The sequence below is a fragment of the Ochotona princeps genome, chromosome 5 (assembly GCF_030435755.1).
Source record: "Ochotona princeps isolate mOchPri1 chromosome 5, mOchPri1.hap1, whole genome shotgun sequence".
NCBI classification, from domain to species: domain Eukaryota; kingdom Metazoa; phylum Chordata; class Mammalia; order Lagomorpha; family Ochotonidae; genus Ochotona; species Ochotona princeps.
The window spans coordinates 60356394-60381342 of record NC_080836.1 but is presented as its reverse complement, the minus strand read 5'-3'; the positions used below and the strand labels follow the sequence as shown (position 1 = coordinate 60381342).

Below are 24949 nucleotides of genomic sequence, written 5' to 3'. Positions count from 1 at the left end.
TATTAAAATGTTTGAAAAGAAAGTAATATCAAAACAAATACTAACCACCTCTTTTGCACAGCTTCAACCTTTAAAATCATCAGTGAGGTAAGCTTTTTCATGTTTTTGACATCAGTGTATAATGGCTAAAGTGCAAGAGTAATTTCTCTTGTTTAGAATATAAATTAGAATACTATAAACTGACTTTAAAAAAGTTTTCCTGGGAACTCTTGGATAAAGTTGTGCTACACAGGAGACTAGTGAATTTTAAGCTATTATTAAAATGCAAGCACACAGAAAGATGATGGGGAAAAACCCATAGCTTGATAAACAGGAACTGCCCAGAAGTCACCATGCGAAACTCAGCAGTGTCTAAGTTCATTCTGAAGTTTGCTCCTTAGGCCTATGATATCCATGGACTTCTGAATAAAGGAATTGTTGGCACAAGTTTCTCAGGGCATGTTACAAATAAGTCTTTAAAGATGAAATCAGTTTGATGATGATGTAATCCTTACAAATTAGGAAAATTGGGAACAATCCTTTGAAATAAGCTCTTCAAAAAGATTTAGACGGTTTCCAACAAGTCTCATGGAGGGATGTATTGAGAGGAATCACTACCCATCCAGCGGGGCTGATCAAGGTGAGCACATATGGCTAATAATTCCTTAAAAGGAAGATAATTGAGTCCATTTATCTTCCAGAATTTGCTTTTCTTGAATAAACTGAACATTTTAGTGTTTTTCTATCCTCTTGACAGCAGGCAGAATATCTTGGTATATACTCACACTTTTGCAGTTTTCTTTCAATGCATAATCATTGCTTGGATATTGTTCCCTGTTGCATGAAGACATAATGTCACAAAGTCATGAGCGAAAAGTACTAGGAAGAAGCTTGAATCAAATTCATGTTTTGTTGTGAACAGTGCCTTTCAGAAACCTGAGTCTTTTCAAAATAAGTTAATCGTCATTATTGCTTTTGCTGGTGACATAACTCCAACTGTCTCTTCTAGTTTCTTCTTGGAGGATAGATTTGTATTGTCTCTTAAAGAAGCCAGCCTGAAAACACCATTACAGAGTCATTAGTGATATTCGAGGTTGAGTACACTAGCTAACCCATCAGAACTATTTCCCAAATGATGGCCGGTGTAATTCCAATCATGAGAGCTCTGAAAGATGTAACCAATAAAAGTAAGTCAACACATTTCTGTATACCTTAGTTTGTCTCCAAATTAATGCTGGACTTTTAAATGTTAAATTCACCCAAATATTGATACTCAACAAAGTGTTTCAGATCTAGTAGTATTACCGATGATGAGATTAGCGTTGTATTATGGATGACTGATTCAGCATTACAGTACTGAATATGATGATTTGACAGACAGAAGGTGACTTTGAAAAAATAAAGATGGTATTGTAAGTACTTTAAAGTCTTACCTTCCACATGACATATGAAATCAGTAGAAGTACTAGAAGTCCAAGTAGCAAACTACTGGAAATAACCACTATAGTGAAGTGACGTATGGGTCTTTGATGATGTAGTCCTTCTAATAAAACCTATATAAATCAAGCAAAAATAAAGAACCACCGATTTAGGAATTTGCTGACATTTTCTCTGAAACCTCTCTGTAGTCTTGTGTGTCAGAACTACTCCCCATCAGTCTCCTGCCAACATCACACAAGAAAGGCTACTACTAGCAAATGCTTCACTCAGTAAGCTTCCTTCCCGCAATCCTCTTCTTTTCACAGCTGCAAAATCACTTCCCACAAGAGCAATGTCATTTTGTCCCAGAGATGAGAGGAAATGACAATAGTAAGTGAAATATTGATGGCCTTGCATGATGTGGTCAGATGCGCCTATCCTGAAGGTCCTCCCAACATTTCCCCCCCGACAGTTGAAGGGTGAGCTTACATGTGCAACATTCTCATCCTTGTTTAGTTCAATAACTTTTGGATGTGACTCTGGAAAAGCTGTTGCTCTTATTTCAAACTTGAGTGCTGAAGTCTCATCCTGTATAATAAAATAAAAATCAATGACTTGTGAACTAAATCTAATGATCTTTACAAGCCATAGGGAAGTTTCTGTTTCTTTCCAAATTCCTTTTGCCTTGAAGTGCCAGGCAGTGATTGCTTGGGCTTGAAGAGATGCTCTTGGTATTAACAAACGTGGCATCATTTCTTTGAAACTTCGTATTGAATACGGCTAATTTGCAGATAATTATTAAACATCTCATCAGTTACCAACATAATGTCTCTTGAATATTAAACATATTTAGCCTCAAATAATACTTCCTTAACTTTTGTAGATTTACCACTTACTGAAGGAACTTTGGAATACAGATTCAATGAAAGTTGGAGATCTGTAGTTAGAACACTTAGGATTTATTAACACACACATGGGGGGGGGGCAGGAGAAAGAATAGATTATTTTGCCTGAATCCTGTGGGCCCCAAATTTCAAAAATACTATATAAAAGCTCACACGAGAGTTTCATCTAGACCCAGAGAACATGATATTTAACAGGAAGGATTTTAGGAGATGCAACCACATATAGCAGGTCACTTTAATTTCTAGCATAGTTGAAACTAAAACATGCAGTTGTTTTTACAGTGGATCTTTCTCATGACGGCCAGATGATAATCTCAAACCCTCTCCTTCAAATTTCTTAACCTTCCTAAACACTTGTAGAAAGCATCTTGGTTCCTTCCATATCTTTACTATTGCTAATATGAGGCAAAACTGTTTTTCAGATTTTTGAAAGAGGTATGCGGAACATGTTTGAGAAAGGATAGTCTTTTCAGTGAATGGTGCTGGTAAGACTGGACCCTCATCTTCAGAAGAATGAGATCCCAGACTCACCATAAAGAAAAATCAGCTGAGGATGCATCAATCATAAAATTGTTAGGGAAAGTAATCCAAGACATTGGTATGGTTTCTTGGTAAGGATCGGGGAAACAGATCTATACAAATGAGGCTGAAGAAAGCTCGAATACTTTTGCATAACAAAGACAGCAATTAAGGAACTGACACTCAGCAGTTGGGGAGGACTAACTGCAATCTACTTATCAAAGGATAATGCTGTAGCAATGTGTTAGCAACTCAAACATCTCAACAATAGAAAAACCATCAGTTAAGGCACAGGCGAAGGACCTAAATAGACAGGTCTAAAAATGTGCAACAAATCAGTGGGAAGAAAATGCATCAGTAGTCATGAGGGCAATGTAAATTGAAACCACAATGAAGCAAAACACCTTACCCAGAGTCAGAATGGAAGAGAAGGTAGAGCAAGGCAACTGTTACACACTGGTGGTGAACATGTAAACTAGTGCAGCCACTAAGAACAGTATGGAGACTGCCTCAAAGTTAAAATACAAGTGCCATATGGTCCAGCAATCGCAGTGCTGAGCATATATACCCAAAACACATAAAATCATTATCCAAAATAGAGAACCAAGCAAGGCGTTCGTCATCAGACTAATGGATAAAGAAAATATATGTGCATTGTGGAATACTGTTCAAGTAATATAAAATGAAACTCTCCTTTGCTGCAAAGTGCATGGAATTAGAAGCTAGGCTGAATAATGAAAAATAAACCTTATATTCCATAGTCTGTTTCAGTCTTAACTATCATTAATTACTCAAGTCACGCCCTTGGTACATGTAGACAACTGAGATCTATAAATAGAAGCTATCTGAATTTCACACCAAGATTTCATTCATAGCTTACTTGTCAAATGATATACCAACTCACCTCTGTAAAAGGCATGAATCAACAGATCATATAAACTCAAAGTCGTTAGCACGTGTTAGACTTACCATTTCTAAAATAGATGGTCTGCCTTCCAACTGAATGTGAACACTGGCTTCCTTTCCACTGTCCATTCTCCCAAAATTACACAAAACACTTAAACAGTGTGGATCTGCTTTTATGCAAAACTTAAAGAAATAAAAATGTTATGTGAGAATTTCCAACACTTAAACAGCATTCTACATTGAATCTTGAGTGGCATTTATAAAATTGTGGAAGCATGGAATTAAACATCTGCTTTCCTTAGTGGCATTTAAATATCTTGCGTTAAACAAAACAAATGTTTATTTTGAAAATTATAATTGCAACAAAATAAACCGGAGCATGTGTTCTCATCATTCTTACCAACTTAACCTTCTGGGATAGAATTTAAAAGATTCCTAATTAGTATTTTGCTAGGTTACATATTCTGGGTTGTAGGAAAACTTGGATCCTTTGAAGGTGCTGATTGCTTCCCTCATTTCACATCTTAACAAATTTATAGAAGGAATGAAAATTGATTCATGCTGCCCAGGTGAACGCCCAGGCATCCTGCATGATAGTTGTTAAAGAACATTTGTTAGAATTACTTTCATATTTAAAAATAAACTTTTAAATAAATGCATGTTTTCTTATAAGATGTATTTTTCATGAACGTTTGAGACCTTCGGTTTAAGCCTGACTCAATTAAGCCTCCAATCATAATTGCTAACACTGAAGAGAATTGCCTGTCACTGTACTCGCTCCCACCCATCCTCTACAACTTCAATCCATTGACTTGTGGTCTTAAGTGTCTCACTTATCCCATGCAAAGTACAACAGAAACTTACCAACAGCCTCTTATCAGTCTTGGACAAGAACTTCAATATGCCTTTCAAGGTCTCCACAGCACCCTTTGCCTGTTCTAATGCACACTCCCTTTGATAGTTTTCAAAGTAGCATTCTCCAGTAGTGGGCTATAAAGATGGTAAGAGGAATCTTTCAGTATTTGGAAGCACACACAAAGCATGGTTTTTAAAGTCCTAATTGCTTATCTTTTCTAAATCTATCAAGGATTGGTTTGCATTTCTTTTAGTGCATAAGACAGATCTGATAAAGTTGTTCCACTGTGCAAATTCTTGGAAAGGTTTATTGGAAATAGACTAACTCTCTGCAGCTAAAACAGAAATTCAGCAATGTTATCGAGGATTTGAATATATGTCCTAGGCTCAAAATGACCCTCTTTGTGGAAATATTAAGAATAATTGAACATTGGCATGAATAAGTTATACCATATGCAACAAATTTAATATTCATGTAAAATTTTGAAACTATTGCTCAGCCCTCCTTCATACATTTCTTGGTTTCTTGAAGGCAAGAAACCAAGAAACTCCCTAGGTTTCAAGGAGGCAAAAGCAAGCCTGATGTAATGAACACAAAACTATCACTTCTTAAATGGTTTCCATATTGCTTCATTTTCAAAACCTGTAATTGTCATCTTCTAATAGCAGATTCAAGATTTATGGGGAACTACTGCCATGCATGTGTGTCACATTTTAATGTATTTTAAAAATATACAATACAGATAGTGGAGCATAGTTCTGTTACTGCATATGTCAAATACAGAATACAGTTCCACTGTATTTCTACAATGTATATTCAGTAAATGCTTAATGACTGCATAGTTTCCAATGACTGACTTAAGAGAAATCTCCATGCTTGCAAAATTTTGCAACATGGTTTGCATTTCTTTTAATAGTTCAGGCACACTTAATGAAGGTCTCATAGAAGGAACACTTTTTTTACCTGCACATCCAAAATGTTGAACAGCTTATTGGTTTGAGGTATAAAAGAATTCGGTACCATTATTTCCATGCTAACATTTGGAGCCACGCCAATGCCAGTATTAATAACCTGGTAAGGCAAGGTAGAAAAAAAAGCAATTTTCAGTGATTTTCATAATAAATATGAGGTCAGAATTCACTGAGATTGTAGGTGACCCGTGGCACTCCTGGAAACATTTATAATGTTGGAATTTTGTAGTTGGCAGCTGAACAGTGGAGGCAAAACACCCGTAAGTCAGAATTTTAAAGGTGTGATAATTTTTAATTCTGTACACAACTGTATTCCTCTTTGGCATGGTTAGTTTCTTCTAAAAGAGCCTCAAGAATGACACATCAAGCAATATTCATTATATATTCTTAAAATAGCAGTGGTCTTCTTAACTCTCCTGAGAAATAAGCTAATATTTACCAGCAAAGAAAAATTTTTGTCAGTAATGTTCCCAAGATGAAAGTTACAAAGTGTCAAAAGTTTTGACTTCCAAATCCTTTGTGTTACAATCCATCCACACCAACCAGATAGTTTTAAGTGAATTAAACTCTTCAGAAAACAGAATATCACCAAATTCTAGTAAAACAGGTTGAGCACCTCTCATTAAAAGGAGTCATGTTGGTTTAATAAGTATTTGGGCACAATTTATGTGTTTGGATTTTGAAACCCTCCAAAATCAGAAACACATCTTTTTTACTCCCAAGCATTCTGAACAAGGAATGTTTATCCTCTTTTTTTAAATGCATAGGGGATATTCTGTTAGTGCTGACAAACTTGTACGTTGTACATCTCTGAAAAAGAGGATCAGGCAGAATTTATCCCAAGTTCTTAAACATAAAACCAATATAGTAAGTCCGGAAAGGCATATACCACAAAACCTGAATGGAAAAGGATGATGTGCAAACTTGCAATGATCTTCTGGGTGTCATAGAAGAGGTGCTACACCAGGGCAGTACAGGGCAGATACAGAGGGAAATAGCAGTTTCCTAATTGTACCTAACAGTGCCCAGTATTACTGACAGCATCTTCCTTGTACCAGTCCTATGCAGTCTAAGTTACTTATTATGAACCAAGCCAGTTCACTTAATAACATCTAAGCCTCCAAGAACACATATACAGACTTTACTAAGCGATATAAATTTTTTCAACCCCAGTCATGCCATGGATCATTAATTTAAAAATATTAGCTAATTACTAAACTGTAAATTAGTAGACTTTGTGACATCCAACTTGGTTTGTTTTACTTGATCACAGGACAAACCACCGTTCAAGACACACACTTTCTTTACTTGCCAACGTTTGGGCTTTTACAAAGTTCGAATGAGAACTAGGGGGCAAATGTTCTGGTGTAGCACGCTAAGCTGCTGTCTGTGATGCTGGCATCCCACATGAGCTCCGTGTGGAGTCCTGGCTGCTCCACTTTCAATCCAGCTCTCTGCTATAGTGCCTGAGAATGCAGCAGAAAATGGATCAAGTGTTTGGGCCCCTGCACCCACTTGGGAAACTCAGATGAAGCTCCTGGCTTCGGCCTGGCCCAGCCATGGCTGTTCTGGCCTTTTGAGGGAATTAGTAGATGGAAGATTCTTTCCTTCTCTCTTGGTAACTGTCTCAAAAATTAAAATAAGAATTCACTGACTTAAAGATTGTTTCCCTTGGTCTATCCTATTTTCTGTGTACTTCTCTCTCAGATTCAGCTGAACACTCAATTTTGCCTCTTTTTTGTCCCTGTTCCTGGAAGCTCTTTGCCACTTATCCTGTTAGGAAAGGCAAGGCAGATGGGAGAAGAAGCAGCAGAGCTGGAGAGGAAAACATTTGCAGTCCAGGGCAACGCAGCCCTTTCCAGACAGGGGTCACTGAGGCTGAGGGATACTGCAGGTGTAAGACGTCCCTGGGGGAAACAAGGCACTGATAACATCCTTTCTGGTTGTCCCAAACATCACCATAAGCCAATTTACTTACGTGGAATGTGAAGTTCATTTTCTCAGTCATGCATGTTCCGTGCTCATTGTCTTCACTGGAGCCATACACAAATGAAGTTGGGTTGACAAACCTGGTTAAAACACACACACATAAATTTGATTACTTATCTTATATAATGAGGTGATATTAATAGTGACCATATTTAAATTACAGCATTTTCAGCATTATCATGCAATACTTTGCTTCTAACTTGAACATTTTATTTTAAAAATGCAATTTGGGGAACATTTGCCATGACCTGGCTCACAACCATCTGTTCTCAATGATAACTTCTTTGTATCTTTCCCAACTTGCCTTGTTTATTTTGCGGACCCCTTCAGTGATCTATGCAAATCTGACAAAGATGGGATCAATATTTAGTTTTTCTTTAGGACTCTTATGTCTTCAGAATTATCTAGCCCATTTCGAAGTTACTTCTTTCCATTCCCCAATTCCTACCTGATATTTGTAAAGAATCATAAAACTGGAGAACAATTCGAATTGATATATCTTTTGCTAGAATACAAGTTTGATTAGCCAGAGAGAGCACCTTAAAAAGTTTGTGGAAAAAACGAAAACCTAAGTTTGTGGCCAGTGTTGTGGTACAGTGGGTTACACTGCCAGCTATAATGTTGATGTTCCAAAAGAGTACCATTTCAAATCCCAACTGCTCCATTTCCAATCCAGCTCCTTGCTAATGCACTTGGGAAAGAGGAAGAGGACCTAAGTGCTTGGGCTACTGACACCCACTTGGGTAGAGTTCTAGGTTCTTGCTTTCCAACAAGCCTACCCCAGCTGCTGCAGCCATCTGCGGGGTAAAGAATACATGGAAGATCACTCTAACTTTCCTCCTCTCTCTAACTCTGCCTTTCAAACAGATAAATACATAAATGTTTTTAAAAAAGACTAGTCATAAAAATATTTGGAAACTCAAGATACTTTCTCAGAATATGAGATTCTACTTACCTTTAAATCCCATTTATTCCCCATGAACATTTATTTGGAAGTATTCTAATATGTAGGATCAGAAATGAATTTTTTTTTCCTCAGGGAAATCCCTACTCCACTAGTTTCTCATAGTTAGCGCTAATACCAAATGAGAAACTCATTAAACAAGAATGGAATTAGAAATATTCAGGTGTAATTTAGGCAGTTTAATAATAAGAGAACACTGCTTGCCCACAATAAGGTGATATGAATACTGGGTGTGTGTGTGGGGGAGGGCGGGATGACAGCACTAGCCATTAGCAAATGTATGAGGGCTGGCAATGTAAACCATTAAGAGCCAGAACACAGGCAATCAACTGCTTTTTCCTATTGAAGTGAGCTCCTACATTCTGAATGGCCTCCTTTTTTAATCCCTATTTATCTCACAAACCTGATAACTGCATAACTTTCAGAGGATGATATTTTAGGCTTATAGTTGTATAAATGGTTTACATAGAGAGCAGTAAGGAAGCCTCACCAATTTGGTTCTGAATCTTATCAAGTGCTATACAAATGAATTTTAAAAGAAAAACTACTTGCTCAAATATATTCCATTGAAATAAAGTATTTCTTCATCATCTCCTTCAATTCTCCACTTAGCTTCCCCCTAGCATTATAAGAAAGCAATGTGTTGGCATCAAAGCTGTAGTCAATGAACTCTGCCATCTCAAAGGCTGTAAGCATGGAGCACACATGCCCTGCAAACATCTCTCTCACCTCCCAGTCCATTTGCAACTTAGGTAGATGTAGGTTCTGGAAAGCAATGACATGGCCAAGGCCACGTCTTTGAGCTTCACACTGCTATACACACATCAGGTACTCCCCAACCCTAGGAGACCTTGCTTTGCACCACCTACAACTTGAAGGCTGTGCAGTGCCTGGTACAAGGTTACTTAGATTCCTCCAGTTAAGAAACTGGCTATTGCATTGGTGACAACTGTAGACTGGCTTACAATATTGAACAACTAAGCTAGGAACTGCAAGAGTGAGGCAACTGCTAAGAGGCTAGAAACAGTATCCTTTTTATTTTATATTAAATATGGCTTTGTCATTAATGTAGGCAATAACAGAACTGACAATGAACTCTAAAATTTATGGAGGGCCTTTTACTTACTTACCCATGAGCAGTTAGCATAACTTCATACCTAAGAGGTATTACTAGAGTCACTTTGTTGTGCTTTAAAGTGTCTGTTTCCCCTTCATTTTTACTACAAAAAAAAAAAAAAAACCGAATAAAATTCTATTAGAAATCAGGCATAGAGATTATATTTGGAGAGAAAACTTATTATAGCCCTTGGATATCAAATGTTCTTACAGGTTAGTTTATATAGCACTTTCTAGAGAGCAGGGATAAGAGTGGATATGATAGAAATCATTAGAACAGGGTTAACAAGGATCATTGTTTACGCTTGTCATTTGCTTTACATGCTAGATAGAATGGTGTTTGGTCTGCTGTGTTTTGCTTCTGATTTTTCATAGTAAATCATGCAAAAGAAGGCTTCTCCTATGGAACACAGCTCTGCTGTTCTTAAAGGACCCTACCCCCACTGCCACAGGACCGCATTTCCTCTAGTACAATTATTTTATTCCACAGTGAAATGTACCATGTGGCATGCACTGAGATGTTGACATCCTCTTCTGCCCTGCTGAGTGAGCTCACATCTAGGAGGAAGCTGATCTCCATCTGTAACACACAGGGACAGAAAGCTCTATTTTTAAGTCACCGACAATACAATTTTATAATGTAAATGTTAGTTTTTCGTAATAGCTTATGTTCGCTGGAATGAAATGACCCTAGAGGACGTGGTCCTCTTCCTCTGGCAGGAAAAACACAGTTAGCCATGGTGTATCACAAGCAGCATTTGGAGACAAAGCCAATTCCGGGTGTGAAGACAGGCAGCAGCAGACTGTCAACATGAGAAATGCTTTCACAACTTGAGTGAGGACTCTTGCCAAAACACACCTTTTCGTAGAGCAGAGGTAACATGCCTGGCAGACAGAATCTCCTGGCTTGGAGTAGGGGAGTGTGGAGGAAGGGCGAGGAGAGGAGCAGGAGTCTGACTGACACATTCACGTGCCTGTCTTGGCATAAGCATGTGTACCCCCTACCCCCACCCCACTTTTTTAAACAGCAAACACTGCCAAGAATATAAAGCTCAAAGATTTCAAGCCCAATCGGTTTAGCTTTCATTTCATCACTTAACTATGTACTCCAAGTCACAAAAAATTATACTTTTGCATGCAACATGAAAAGAGTGGAGAATAGAATAAAAAGCACCCAGCTAGCAAACCCAAGCCTCAACTGCTACCCACTCACCCTGGACAGATGATCTACATATATATAACCAACGCTGCAGTCAAGTTTTACCAGGCCAGAATTTTCTGTTACTTCACAGTTTATTTGTTTTTCTTCCTAAAAGTAAACAAATAAAAAACCCTTAGTTTGTTTTTTAATTGAAGAATTAGTTTGTAACTTACATTTAAAAGGATGGTTTTTAAACAGAAAATCATTCCAGAAGAACTTACTCTCCTAGAAAAGAACTTGGTTTACTTTTAGGGAAAACAGACATATAAATAAATAATATGTGAAGATATGTGGATATCCTAACATTCCTAGACATTCTACGTACAAACTTCCTATACTTTTGGTTTTCTTTCATCTTGGTTTATTCCTTATTTAATGCAAAGTCTAATTCTTTGAAAAATCATGGGACAAGGAATGGCAAAATCTATTTCCTTGGCCCTGTTCAGTCTCACAAGACTGTGTTTGAGGCATTTAATTACAATAACTAATCACAATTGATATGTTTTAGAAACATATCGCTTGAATACCCCTTCCTTCCTTATATTTTTGCAAACAGGCTCCTGATCTCCCCCCGAGAAAGGGGTTAACATTTGTCAGAGGCCAAAGGCCTCTCTCAAATGCTCTCAGTGTGAAGAGGTGAACCCATACAGAGCAGAGTCAATGTGCAAACATATACTGAAGCTTTTCTCAAGTCAACCTTGTAATGATCCTGCTGATGGACCCGACACCTCCTAACTGAGGCACACAAGTAAGAAAAGGCCTCCAACTGCACCATACCCTTGTTAGCAAAAGCAATTGTCTCAATTCTGGCCTCAGTTCAAGACGCTGGAACTTGTGCAAAATGCCTGGTTTCAATGTGCTAGAAGTCTTTTAGGAGGAAAGATGTGAATGTGAACTTAAAATGAAGAGCAGTGATTGGCAGGCTGGCATGGACGAACAGTATTGCAAAGACCCCAGCGTGTCACACCACCGTTCTCTCCTCCTGGCCCTGGGAAGTGGGAGGCAGCTGCCTTGGCACCCCAGGGAACTTGCCGATTTGAGCAGCGCAAGGAGCCTGATTAGCCTAAATCAGACTCAGATCCAGTCATTTATACCCCAAATCAGTGAACTGAGTTGTATCATTTACTCTTTCAAAACTGAAGTAAAATACTCAACAGTATCATACTAGCATGCTTACAGCACTCACCAGGTCTAAAATCCTAATAAAGTACAGCCCCACGGGCAGGTGGATGTGCAGGGTGGTCCCATAAGCATCATCTCCGGCATTAAACAATGACACATTCAACATCAATGTCTTCATGCTCCCAACAGCAAGGTAGGTCTTATTTTCATGTGGCCTAAAAACAGTTAAAGAGTAATATTTAATATTTACCTCTTTTTAAAGTAAAAATTCCCAACTTCATATGTATGTATGTATTTAACATAAAATATTAACTTAGAAATGCCCCTGCAGAAATGAGCTTATGCAAGCAGATTTAAGTTCATGTTTAGAACAACTTGGGCTTCTCATATTTCAGATAAATCCAGTCAGCTATTAGCTAAAACAAATTTGGCTTTTTCACTAATTAGAACCACATCACCCTTATTGTTTTCCTTCTTTTCTGGTTTACTTTCTGCAATTTTTAGCATTTTCCTCATCATTTCACAAGGAAAAGCACTTTTTAAACATCTGCTTTCAGGTTTAGCTACCAGATGTGATTCTGGCATCCCTTTTGAGCACCAGATTAGGTCCTGACTGCTCCCCCTCTGATCCAGCTCCCTGCTAATACACCAGGAAAAGCAGCAGAAGATGGCCCAAGTGCTTGGACGCTGCACCCACAGGGGAGACCACCACGAAACATCTGGTTCCCCGTTCCAGCCTGGCCCAGCCCTGGCTGTTTCAGCTATTTGGGGAATGTGAACGAACCAGCAGGTGGAAAATCTTTCTTTCCTTCCTTCTATTTCTAAATTTGCCTTTGAAATAAACAAATCTTGAAAAAAATGTATTTCCTTTCATTGCTTGAATAGGCATTGGGCTAGTGTCTGCCCAATCCAAAGGGTGCAAATGGGGAAACTGGGAGAAAAGGAGAATGAACATTTTAGTTGAAGTAAGGAAGTAAAAACTAACATTCCCAGTGAGAGGTGGCACTAAAACCTAAGGCATGTTGGTTAGCCACCGATACCAATAAATATGCCAAACTAAAAATGGAATTGCAGGCTACAGGCAATTGGCCTGGCATTTAAGGTTTCTGTTAAGATTCCTGTGATCCATATCAGAGCCCCAGCTGTTTCCAATTCTTTTTTTTTTTTAAAGATTTATTTATTTTCATTACAAAGTCAAATATACAGAGAGGAGGAGAGACAGAGAGGAAGATCTTCCGTCCGATGATTCCAATTCTAGCTTCCTGATAATGCACAAACAGGATAGTGGCAAGTAATTGCTCAAGTACTTGGTTTCTGCTACTCATGTAGGAAAGCTAGCTTGAGTTCCTGGCTTTGGACTGGCCCAGGTGTGTTAGCCATTTGGATCAACATGCAGATGAGCACTCTCTGTCTCTGCATCAATAAGACAAAACTCTTGGGACTGCAGAAATGCTGCACTATCCTAGAAACCATTAAGAGAAGGGTGCTGCAAATCCAGTTGTAGGAGTCAATTCAAGTCCTGGCACTGAGATCCACTCATTGGGTAGGAGGTGACACTCTTTATTTCAAAGACTTGGCTACCCCATCAGCACTAACAACTATTCACTGAAGATATGGGGTATGCACATCCCATGGAATTCTCAGAGCATATAAATATGATGAATTTGAAACTTTAAGAACTTATTCATAGGTTACTATTACAATGTTCTAACACCATAAGGAAATTCTAATTTTCTTTATAGCCCATATTGTTTTCCCAAGGGAGAGTTATAATGGTTAAAGCCAAGGAATATCAGTTATAGAATGTTAAGATTTGATAAACTTTCCCTGAAGACAGTAATTCTTGAAAATTTAGAAAAATTAGTTCCAACTAGAGAAAAATGTGACCCACAGTGAAATATCAGCTGAAGACAGTCATAACCGTTAAGCAAAGTGCTCACCTAAACTTTTAGAATTCTACAAGTTTCTTTAATAATGCTAAATGGTGCCATTATGATCAACATTTTACTGGAACATTTGTGTTTGAATAAACTCTTGCTGGACACATTAAACAGAATGGATGTTTAATATTTATAGATTGATTGAAGAAAAGGGATAGACAGCATAGAATTTAACATGCCTCAAACTTTCTGCTTTTAAGCGTTACCTACACATGCATAAATGGCTATAATCAAAAGTCCCTGTACAACAGATCAGGTACTATGTTCATTGTGCCCTAATAAAAGGTTAGTTAGCACACACTTCATTTCTGTTTTATAGAAGACAATGACAGATTCGTGAATAGATATAAACAGGGATGGTAAACACATAGGAAACAGTTACAAACCAAGCACTCTGGAGGAATATCTTATACCTGAAGGTAGTAAAGAGATTATTCTTTGCTTTTCTACTGTTTGGACTATTTGGATTGGGTATTCCAACAATTTTTAAAATAAATAGTGTGACATGTTTTATGATTGAACCTAGTTAACTTGGATTACTCCCACTTGGTTTTTCTGCCTGAAGTCTTTCTCCTGTCCTTCAATCCATTCTTCATACCACCACAGGATTGTTTACAGGAACGCACACGAGGTGTCACATGCCCTTTGAGCTCCCTTCAGTGTTTTGTAGGTACTCGGTGGCTTAGTGCGACATCCAAAACTCTCGAAGAGAGCTGATCCTTGACTCACTGCTTGACTCATTCCTTCATGTTTACCATACCTACAAACAGATGTCTAAACACACCAGGATATTCTGTGTGTCACTTTAAGCTATTCCACCTGCTTTTGACATCATTTCTCCATGCATTTGACTACCTTGTACTGGATGCTCGAGGCTGAGTTGAAGCTTCAGTAATCCTTAGTCTACTCACTCATGTCCTCTGTGTTGCACTGTTTTCCCCTAAGCAGAGCAGGTGCTGGCCTTCCTCCCTAAAGCACACAAAGAGTCCCTACAATGCGGTATTTTTTTGCGTGGTTTTACATGGCTTCTCTCAGCACTGCAGGGAAGATACTAGATGAGTACTATAATGGTTTTCTGAGAGCCTAGCAAGAGTTGGTATCCAGGATGTAGGTGCCTATGTGTGCACATGGATCAAACATAAAGTGGTTTGGGTTATACCTAATGAACATATAAATACAATAGAAGGCAAAAAATTACTAGGAAGTTTCTGCTTGCTCAAAGTTCAGGAAATCAACAGTATAAATTCTGACAAATTATAGCTTTACAGCTATGTTTACCTAATATTCATATTCTAATATTTCATTACCAGAAAGTAATACATAGCTCTACCACATTCATATGATTTGTAAGCTACCCCCCACCCACAATGTGGTATTTTAGTGGTGATACACTTGTTGAAGTGGTCTAGTAATGTCATTATCACAGAGTCATGGAGAAAACATCACTACTGGAAGGCATGTGGCTTCTTAGAAACCATTAGATTTTAGAACCTCACAATCTGTACACAAAATGAAAAATTTTGACTATCCCAACTTTTTAAAAAATACAGCTCTAAGAAATTGTACAGTCCACCTTATAGTTATTAATTCCTCCTGTCAACATGGTTTTTCCATTTTATATATATATTAATCAAAGTATAGCTTGTGTAGAGAAAGCAAACATTCTACGTACACAGCTCGATGATTTTAATAAACTGACTACATGCATAATTCACGTACTTAGATCAAGAAAAATATCATCAGTGCCACAAAAAAGCCCGAGGACCCCTTTTCTTCTAGTCATTGCCTCAACCTATTGATTTCTTAATATATAAGTTGGCTTTGCCTAATTTCATATTCAAATGTGATCATAGGATATTTCATCCTTGAGTATCTCTTATGTGTGGCTTTTATTTAAAATGTGAGTATAATCTACAATGATATATGTAGTTGTGAGTCTTTTGGTAAATATGTACATATTGTATCTATCATTTTAACTATATGCATCCATCTGTGTATATCTTTCTAGGAGTAGATTCTTATGGCTTGCTAAATGAGGATTAATTTCTTAAAATCTCTTGTCTAATAGCATAAGATAGTTAAGAAAATATATTTCAAGAGTAAAATATACTATTAGGCACTTTTTTATATAATAAGAAGATAAGCACATATTGCAGCATTTCCAAATAAAAACAACAATATTATAGAGAACTGATCCACAAAACATTGTCCACAGTCTTTTTCATGTGTCTGCCTGTATTTATAACTAAAGTTTTATTGGAACACAGCCATGTTCTACTTCATTCTACAGTGGAAGAGATAACAGAGTTGAGTTTTCATACAGACAATCTGATCAAGTGAGTATAGTCTGAAAAGAACACACAACACATTCTTACTGGATTTAATCAACATCCAGTCTATACTATTCTGTTTATAACACAAGCTCCATTATTTGAATGGCATAACAGTCATTATCCTCACATTCCTATCAGTATCAGGGAAAGTGATGGTTTAGATCTTATAACTCCTTACTGCACCAAAAGTAGAGAAAGATGAAGAATACCTTCTGTAGTACTACCACCTCTGGTTTCTGCTCGTTGGGTTTAAAAAGTTAGATGATACCAGTTGGGTGTGTAATAACTAATAAAGCAACAAGCACAAACTATTATTTTAAGGTGGAGTTCAATTGATCGTATACCATCTTGACATCTTAAGAGAATGGCTGTAATTTACTCATTTCTATGCAGTAAACCTTTGGATTAGATAATTACACATTTGATGACACATGTTAAACAGGAAAGAAAAAAATGTGTGGGGATAAAGCCATCCTACATTCCTCCCACTGTTCCATAATCATGTTATAAATAAAGGCACATAGAAGTATTTAAGAGTAAACTTCAGATACATATTAAAGTTTAATTAACACTTGTAGAAGAGCTATTTAGAAATAGACATTTATAAAATATTCTGGCTTGTAACCAAAGCATTAGTCACTGAACACCTTTGGGAAAGAACTTGGCACATAGACAAGCAACAGAAGGTGAAAGCAGTGCATAAACAGCTAGGTTCCAAGACAACAGTAAATTAAAAGAGGAACACAATGTTCACATTTCAGCAGTAAGACTTTGGGTATATTTTCCTTTTTAAAGCTATTTTGCCACGTTACCATAGCTACAACTCAACTCTTTTGAAAATATACAACTTACTGTGTCTTGATTCATTAATAAGATGATGTCAGAGAAATACCCAGAAGCTCTTCATGTGAGACAGATAAAGGACCAGGTGCACATCTGGAAGTGCTACAAGACTGAACCACAGCTTTCTCCAGGATTCACAGTTCATTCTTCATTAAAATATGCATAACGCAGTCTTGAAATTTACAAAGCCATCTACAATTCATGCAACTTAAAGGACTGTGTGCATGCAGAATCATAACTTAATAAGGAAACAGATAAACGATGCATGCCAGCATGAAGGCTGTATGTTTGTCCTAAGTCAATGATAACATTTTATTCTAAAATAAATGCTCAGTAAGTCTTAGCATAATGAATTTGGCCTTACTAACATGAATTAGAGCTTAACAGCTAACTTATTTCTAATCAAGATACTAGAACAAAATATAAACTGATAATGATACTTTCCTATGTCAAGCACATGGCTTATTTATTTGGTAAAAGAACAGTCTACAGCAGCAAGTGGTGTATGGGCCACCTGAATTTATCCCTTATATTCTTACTATTGGCTTCAGGAAAAATGGCAAGTTGGAAGTTCTTGCCTCAGAACAGATCAGTAATCTGACAATTATGATTTTATTGACTAGAACCTGATTCACTGAAGTCAAAGTGAGAACGGATGAAGTTGGACTGAAGGTTTGAATGAGTAATTAGCATGATTTAGGATATTAAAGTATAAAGCTCATCTTCCCACTGTGAGGTATGTTAGTAGGGACACATATTCCTACTGCATCCGTTTTTATAATGGGCAGTCTTGGTAAGCTGGTTCTGTGGTTAACAACACAGTGGTACATGTTGCTAATGGTTCACTGTCTGACCAAAAATGATCTCTCTTCTTAGATGCTAAGAGAACCCTGGCTTGTTCAGGCATTAAGCAGCATTCCCTTCATGGTGCATAAGACAAACCTGTAATCCAGCATAAGGGTGGGAATCATGATCTGACATGCTCAGCATGAATCCATTCTCATTCAACCATGATTGACTCAAGGCTGAGAAGGTGACATTGATCTGGTTTATCTGAGAACATCTAATGTGGTATTTCCTGTCCTGGACAGGCAACCTTACAAACTACTATCATATTTCTTTTTGCTTTTCTGTATCTATATTGTGACCATGAAAAAAAAAAAGGAATGATAACCATCCATTTCCAGTCTTTGGCACCTGTTCACTAAACCTAGAACCATCTTTTCCCCTTCAGATTGTTTATTATGCAAACTAATTACATTCATTTGTTTTTAACCCATTATTATGTATTTCTTCCTTGCCATCAAAAGGGTTCCTGAGGGCTGGTGTTCTGACCCAGCAGGTTGACATCAGCATACCATATTGCAGTGCTGTTTCAAGTCTCAACTACTCTGCTTCCAATCCTTCCCTGCCACTGCATCTGGGAAGGCCCTGCCACTGATGTGGCCATCTGTGCAGAGTTCAAAATTCCTAGCTCCAGGTTTCAGCCTGCCCTACCCTTGGCCCCGCAGCCATCTGGACACAAATCAGCAAACCGAAAATATGGAACATATCTCCCTTCCCATTTTCTCTATTCCTCTCCCTCCTTCGGTAGCTCTGGCCCTCTCCCCTTTTTGAACCGATTAAGTGCATTTAAAAAAAATATGTATTTTCACTTAAAAAGCAGATTTACAGAGACAAAGGCAGAGAAAGATCTTCCATCAAATGGTTCACTCGCCTAATGACCGCAATGGCCAGTTGATCTGATTTGATCTGAAACTAGAAGCCAGGAGCCAGGAGCTTCTTCCAAGTCTCCTATGTTGGTGCAAGGTCCCAAAGCTTTGGGCCATCCTCTGCAGGGAACTAGAATGGAAGTGAAGCAGCCGGGGCACAAACCAGCACTCATACGGGATGCCAACACTCGAAGGGGTAGAATTAGCCAAGTAAGCCATGGCAAGTGGCACTAGTTCATCTTTTCAAATGATTCTTAGCTGGCATGAAACCAACTGTTCAGGAGAGGGCTGCATCACACGCCTGAAAGCACGACAGAGTGCAAAAGCCATGTCATTACTATCAATAATCTACATGGATGATTTTAAACTGCCTATCTGAGAGATGATCACTACTAGCATAATTGTAAGCTCAATCAAGCCATATTTATTCACATGTATTTTGCAATGGAAGTCTATCTGAATGTAGCTTATTGCCCTCAGAATTCAGAGATTCAGTAGGAAGCCCTGACTTAACGAAAAGATGATGTAGAGTAGATAAGCACTGTTTAGTGTGATGGCAGTGGTTTATTACTGCAGTCTTCAGAAACTCATGCTTTTTACTGGGTAAATAAATAGGCCTAAAACAGGTTTATAACTTTGGGACACATAAATACTATTAGTGTCAGTGGAGTTTTAACTGGGAGAATGTCTAGAACATATGGTTGCAATGTGCTTACTGTTACTGAGAAGGCAGACAGAACACCTAAGTGGGAGAGATGTATTTTTGTCTGACAGAATATAATTCACTGAAACTGCCAGATAAATTGACTGAAACATTCACTGTGGATCTAAAAGGTTAAGTGGAGGAGTTTTCATACCCAAGTTCCTCAAATAAACTAGCATCTACCTAACAAATAGTATGTTTCCTAATGAATGTACTACTTACACTAACATTCAAACCACACAAGATTGAACTACTTACTAAGTAGCATTTTCAGAACATACAACACATATGCAGAACAATGCTTAGACTTCTGTTTGTATTTTGTGGCCAAATTTAAAGATTGCTATGATGGTCTATAAATGTTTCAAAAATAAAGTACAGTAGTGGTATACGTAAGCCATTGGCTCTTGTATTCCAAGAGCCAAAATGGATGCCTGGAACCACAGATAGTATCAAATCCTATGGATACTATATTCTTCCCATCTGTGCACACCCAAAATGTTTTAATTTATGAATTAGGCAGAGCCAGAAATTATCCACAACTAATAAGAAAATAGAACAGCTGTAACAAGCTGTCTTAAAACATCATTCCTCCTAAATTCGGGAGCTACAAGAATATTTGAACATAGTCCACTAAGTTACCATGATCTGGTACCTGAGATGCCCAGTAACTAAGAGTCAGGTAGGAAGTGACTGCCTGGGTAGTCAACACAGGGTGGATACGCTGGACAAAGGGATGGTTTATGTCCTGGGTGCAACAGAATAGGATTGTGCAAGATTTCATCACATTTCAGAATGGCATGCTGTTTAAACTTTAACAATTTCTTCTTTATAGAACTTCCAATTTAATGGTTTCACAGACTATAGTTCATAACAGCAACTAAATTCATGGAAAGTGAAGACATGATTAGGGGTGGACTACAGTGTCAAAGATAGTACCAGCTGTGACCAAAACGTTGCGTGTGCCAAGTGATGCACTGAGTATGGCCTTTGGCTTATTTTAAAATGAACAAAGAGGCTTACAGAGGTTATAAAAGCCATTCAGGTAGTAAATGACACATACAGATCTCAAACCAAACTGTTTGACCTCAAAGCTGTTGCTCTTGGCCACCACACATTGGTTCTCGGGTTTTAATGTCCTAAGAACTTGAAACTCTAATAAAAGTGAGTATTTCTAATATGGTTCCCATTCATTCTGATTTGGATGCTTAGGGGTTCAGGAATATGTATTTCTATCAGACATTCTGCATGTCTCATAAAGGTGGCTCAAACTCCATACCATGTGAAACACTGCCTAACACCATGTCGGCTACCACTCAAAATCAGAACGAGCATGAGCTGACAAAAATATTAGAATTTCAAATTAAAAGTATAAAGTAGGTATGTTTTTTGTTATGCAGAAACAAGCAAAGAGGAAAGCTGAATCATTAAATTCAATTAAAATGCCATATCTTACTTGTATAACCTGTAATTTAAATTTTCAGGAAAAGAAGCATTTTTAATAATGTTTTCATATAAATCCTAATGTTCTATTTTGTCACAGGACAGGGAGGTTGCAATTAGGGGTGACAAATGTGACAGTAGTGCATGATTTAAAAGAACATGAAAACATTACAGTGTGAAACTTAGAGAAAACTTTTCCCCCACACAAGTCTTTTTATTAAAAGTCGTTGATGGCAGAACCACCAAGGAAACTAAGCATTTTAAGAAGCAGATAAATACAAAAAAGGGAAAGACATAAATTACTCAACTAACACATTCCCAGTGGAACCACACTACATGGTGAGGTTCAAAGTAGACAACAGTCAATGTCTGGGGATTATTCTAGCTGTCACTCCAGATAATAGAAACAAAGTTCAATGATCAGCCATAGAGATTACAGTTCATTAGCCCTCAACTGTGAGAGTTCAAGTATATTGGCAGGCATTCCCTGAGATTAAAACAATTGATTTATTCCTTTTCTACATGTAATTCTTGTGTAATAGGATATGGAATAGTGTAGGTCAACCCTTCCATTCATTCCTCCTGGAGGTTCCCTATCACAACTAGCAGAGTAACCGCTTGGAATCTTTTCCATTCCTTTCAATTTCCCAAACCTATGCTTGTTCCCATCAAGTACCATGTATGAACTTGCTTTTTTCCCCCTAGTTGTCCATGAATCCTCCACATTTCCCTTCCTTCCATATGATGTCAAGCACCATCTTTTTTCTGATACAAGCCAACATTGATGCAAAATACAGATATATTGTAAACAAGTATATCCATATATTCTCATAGGTGAACTGTGTAATAGAGACCAGAATACTGGGGAGTGAAGATACATTGCCGTAGGCATCTCTACTCCCAAATGAAAGCAGGACTCCCAATGACATAGTGAAATAAACCTTGACAATATGATACTAGACTTCCTATGTTTGCCAATACCTACAACACCATGACACGCTTAAATAGCAGAATGTTAAAACTTGTAACTGTTACTAAGTACTATACCGATGTAATGGCGGGGGGAGCGGGAGGGAAATGATGAGAGGGGAAAATGAGGGAGAAAATGGAAGGAAAAGGGGAAATCCCTAAAACAGTGTATCATGGAAAATATTAATTTTTTAATGTCAAGCATCTTTTTACAGCTCCTCAGCTCGAGATAAACACCATTTTCTCTTTAAGCCTAACTCCTGCAACCTTTGAGACTGACCCCATTACCTATGTCTTCTGAGAGACTCTTGTTCCATTCTCAGCAACCTCTATCAGTCAGCTGCACGGTTCCAGTCATTCTGCTAGGCATCAGGAATGCAAATACAGCAAGACATGAGGTTGTTGTGCAGCAGTTTCTATCAGCTTGGAGGCAGACATTCAAGAAAGGTGAATACATGTGCAATGGGGCCAGTGGCAGCTAAGGTTTAAGTACTAGAGATGAAGGAACTTCCTCTGGGAAATGGCTTAGATTTAAAAGATAATTAAAAGTTAATCAAGTAGAGGAGTAGAAGTGAAAAGCTACAGAAGCTCAAGGGAGAACTGCTACCGATGGAAAAATGCTCTTGGGAACTGGTGAGAAACAACCCAGAGGATTTCTGATGTTAAGTCTAAAATGAGCAGCTGAAGTGTTGTTACCAGATGCATGTGTTAGAGACAGCTCACTCTGGAAACACACATGGTAAAGGGATTAGAATAATGCAAATGTCTTAAGACAGCAGTGCAATAAGCAGGAGCTCAGGGCTTCAGGTAGTGCATGCTTTGGAACAACAGTGGTGGCGAGAGAGCAATATGATGAGTGAGAACTACATTTAAGTCATTAAAACTGCAGAGCTTCAGAAATGATCAAAAATGAAGAATAACAAAAAGAGAAGAACCTATGCTTTGGCTTTGATAACAAACTAATGGCCGTGTGATGCTGGACAGTGACTAAGAAGACTGAATCTATGGGGTACCCTAGAGGACATGTGCAGTATGCAACTGATTTGTGGGTGTGAAACTTCAACAGGTGGGATCATAGCCGTAGGCAAGATTTCCCAGGGAAAATATTGTAGTGAAAGGGAGAGCTGAGGGAAGAGCACTTATGAAGCCAAAATCAAAGACCTACAAAGATAAGCTGAGTAGGAAGAGCTGGAGAAGTAGAAGAATGGGAAAGAATGGCATCACTGAGATGAAAGGAAAAGATGTTCAAAGACGTGGACAGCTGTCAAATGCGTTAGAGAACAGTTCAAGTAAAAATTGAAAGGCACCCTGTAGGATGTAAGCTGAAAGAGTCTCTCTCCAGTTAATTCTTTTTCTGCCTTTGACCCTCACACTATACTTTCCTAAGATTTAATGAATTATACTTGGTAAATATATAAGAATTCTTCAGTTGAATTTGCTTGTTTTCAATTTATTCTCTTTTGTTTGATCATAAACCGTGCACTGTGATTTCTATCATAAATTTTGCCAGTGGTAAATTTCTTCACTTCCACCAATCACATTTCATATGTTAATTTCCAAGACTTTTGCCTCATTGATTAGTATATGTGATCTTTCCATTTAATTATATAGTATTTTGTCATTATTTTATATTCCCCTTTGGCTATTTAACCCAACTTTCTTCTCTTAATCTTCTGAAGACACCTGTTCACCCTCTGAGAGGGACTTCTTATTCTTAAGCTTTTAAAGCAAAATTGTCCCCAATATTTTAAAATTATCCCCAATATTTGATTCATAATTCTTCTGGGAAATTCACATTTCTAGCTCCTGTGAAATCTCACATCTCACTTGTGTAGAAGAACTTCTACTTGCAGTCCCAAGCTAGATTTTCAAATGGAGATTTCCACAAAGACATCAACAAATTCAACATGCCCAAAGCTAAACTCACTACCCTATATCCTGACCTTCCAAAACTAGTTTCCTGTTTTCTATCCTTGTCACTTACAGATCTTCTTCCCTCATTTCACTTCCCACACACAATCAATCCTCAACCCGCAGTGTGCATTCTTTCTCTTGGGTCCTCACTGTCACAGCTTCCCTCTGCTACCTCAGTTAGGATATGAGAATATGAGTCTTCAAAAATCCACAGAAAATGAAAGCTATTTTTAGAAACATGCCTAGATTTTATAGTTAGAGTGATCTTTTAACTCCATTTTCCACGAACCTGCTGAATTCCCATCATGTAGAGGATCTAGAGAAATAAGTTCCCATGGTTTATTTCCTGTGATAACAACAATCAACACTGAATGTCCACTATGCAACACATTCAGTTCTAAGCACTTTACATAGTTTTCCATTTTGCTATTTCCCGTGAGTTTAAAAGAGCAAGATTGTTTACTCTCATTCAAATGGTCCATTTACGGGTTGCACATTAGTCTGAGTGACACAACCAGTTTCCCAAGTGACAAGAAACTTGTAGAGTAAAAGCTCATTTTGCCACAAAAACACTTTTAGCAAGCACTCATACATGTCTAACGTCTAATAACGATAATCCAATGCATGATTAAAATTTGAAATACCTTCTTAGTTATCAATGAAATATTAAGATATGTTTCCTAAAGGCTTAGAGCTCATATATTCTCATTGTTTGAAAAGTGGTCATCTCTGAAAGCATACTTTAAACTTCCATTAGAATAGTGCACTCTTTCCAGTTCTTTAAATGCTGCTACCCCTAAGAATTAGTTTTCAAGTCTTTGGTCTTTGGATTCCACAAGTAAATGCCAAAAGAACAACAGAGAATACTGTACTTACTTAAAAAACCCAATTTTTGCAGAGACCTGTAAATCAGCAGTACAATTTTCATGGGCACAAAACCTTGCAAAGTTTATCTGGAAAAAAATGACATTATTTTAACATTTTAGTTCAATACACAGACATACTTTAATAAATATCTGTCAAACATAAGTAAAATATAATATATTGACTTAACAACTCCGGCTCAAGGGCTCAATCTGAGAATTAGTAAGTTCAAATGATATAATTGTAACAGTGGAGAAATCAAGTTCTTCTAACAGGACATT

The 24949-nt window shown here is 37.7% G+C and overlaps 1 protein-coding gene across 2 annotated transcripts in view; it reads right to left on the bottom strand.

Moving 5' to 3' along the window:
* Positions 1-214: 214 nt before the first annotated feature.
* Positions 215-24949, bottom strand: part of ITGA4 (integrin subunit alpha 4) — an 81732-nt gene continuing 56997 nt past the window's right edge. For both annotated transcript variants that reach the window (XM_004577299.4, XM_058664692.1), the window contains 12 exons: positions 24681-24757; positions 12012-12162; positions 10838-10933; positions 10125-10204; positions 9639-9728; positions 7534-7624; positions 5548-5655; positions 4593-4718; positions 3792-3911; positions 1888-1986; positions 1413-1532; positions 215-1034 (listed from right to left, as the gene is read on the bottom strand). In XM_004577299.4, coding sequence (XP_004577356.4) covers positions 936-1034; positions 1413-1532; positions 1888-1986; positions 3792-3911; positions 4593-4718; positions 5548-5655; positions 7534-7624; positions 9639-9728; positions 10125-10204; positions 10838-10933; positions 12012-12162; positions 24681-24757 — 1257 coding nt within the window. In that variant the 3' untranslated portion in view covers positions 215-935. The remainder of the gene's footprint in view (positions 1035-1412; positions 1533-1887; positions 1987-3791; positions 3912-4592; positions 4719-5547; positions 5656-7533; positions 7625-9638; positions 9729-10124; positions 10205-10837; positions 10934-12011; positions 12163-24680; positions 24758-24949) is intronic.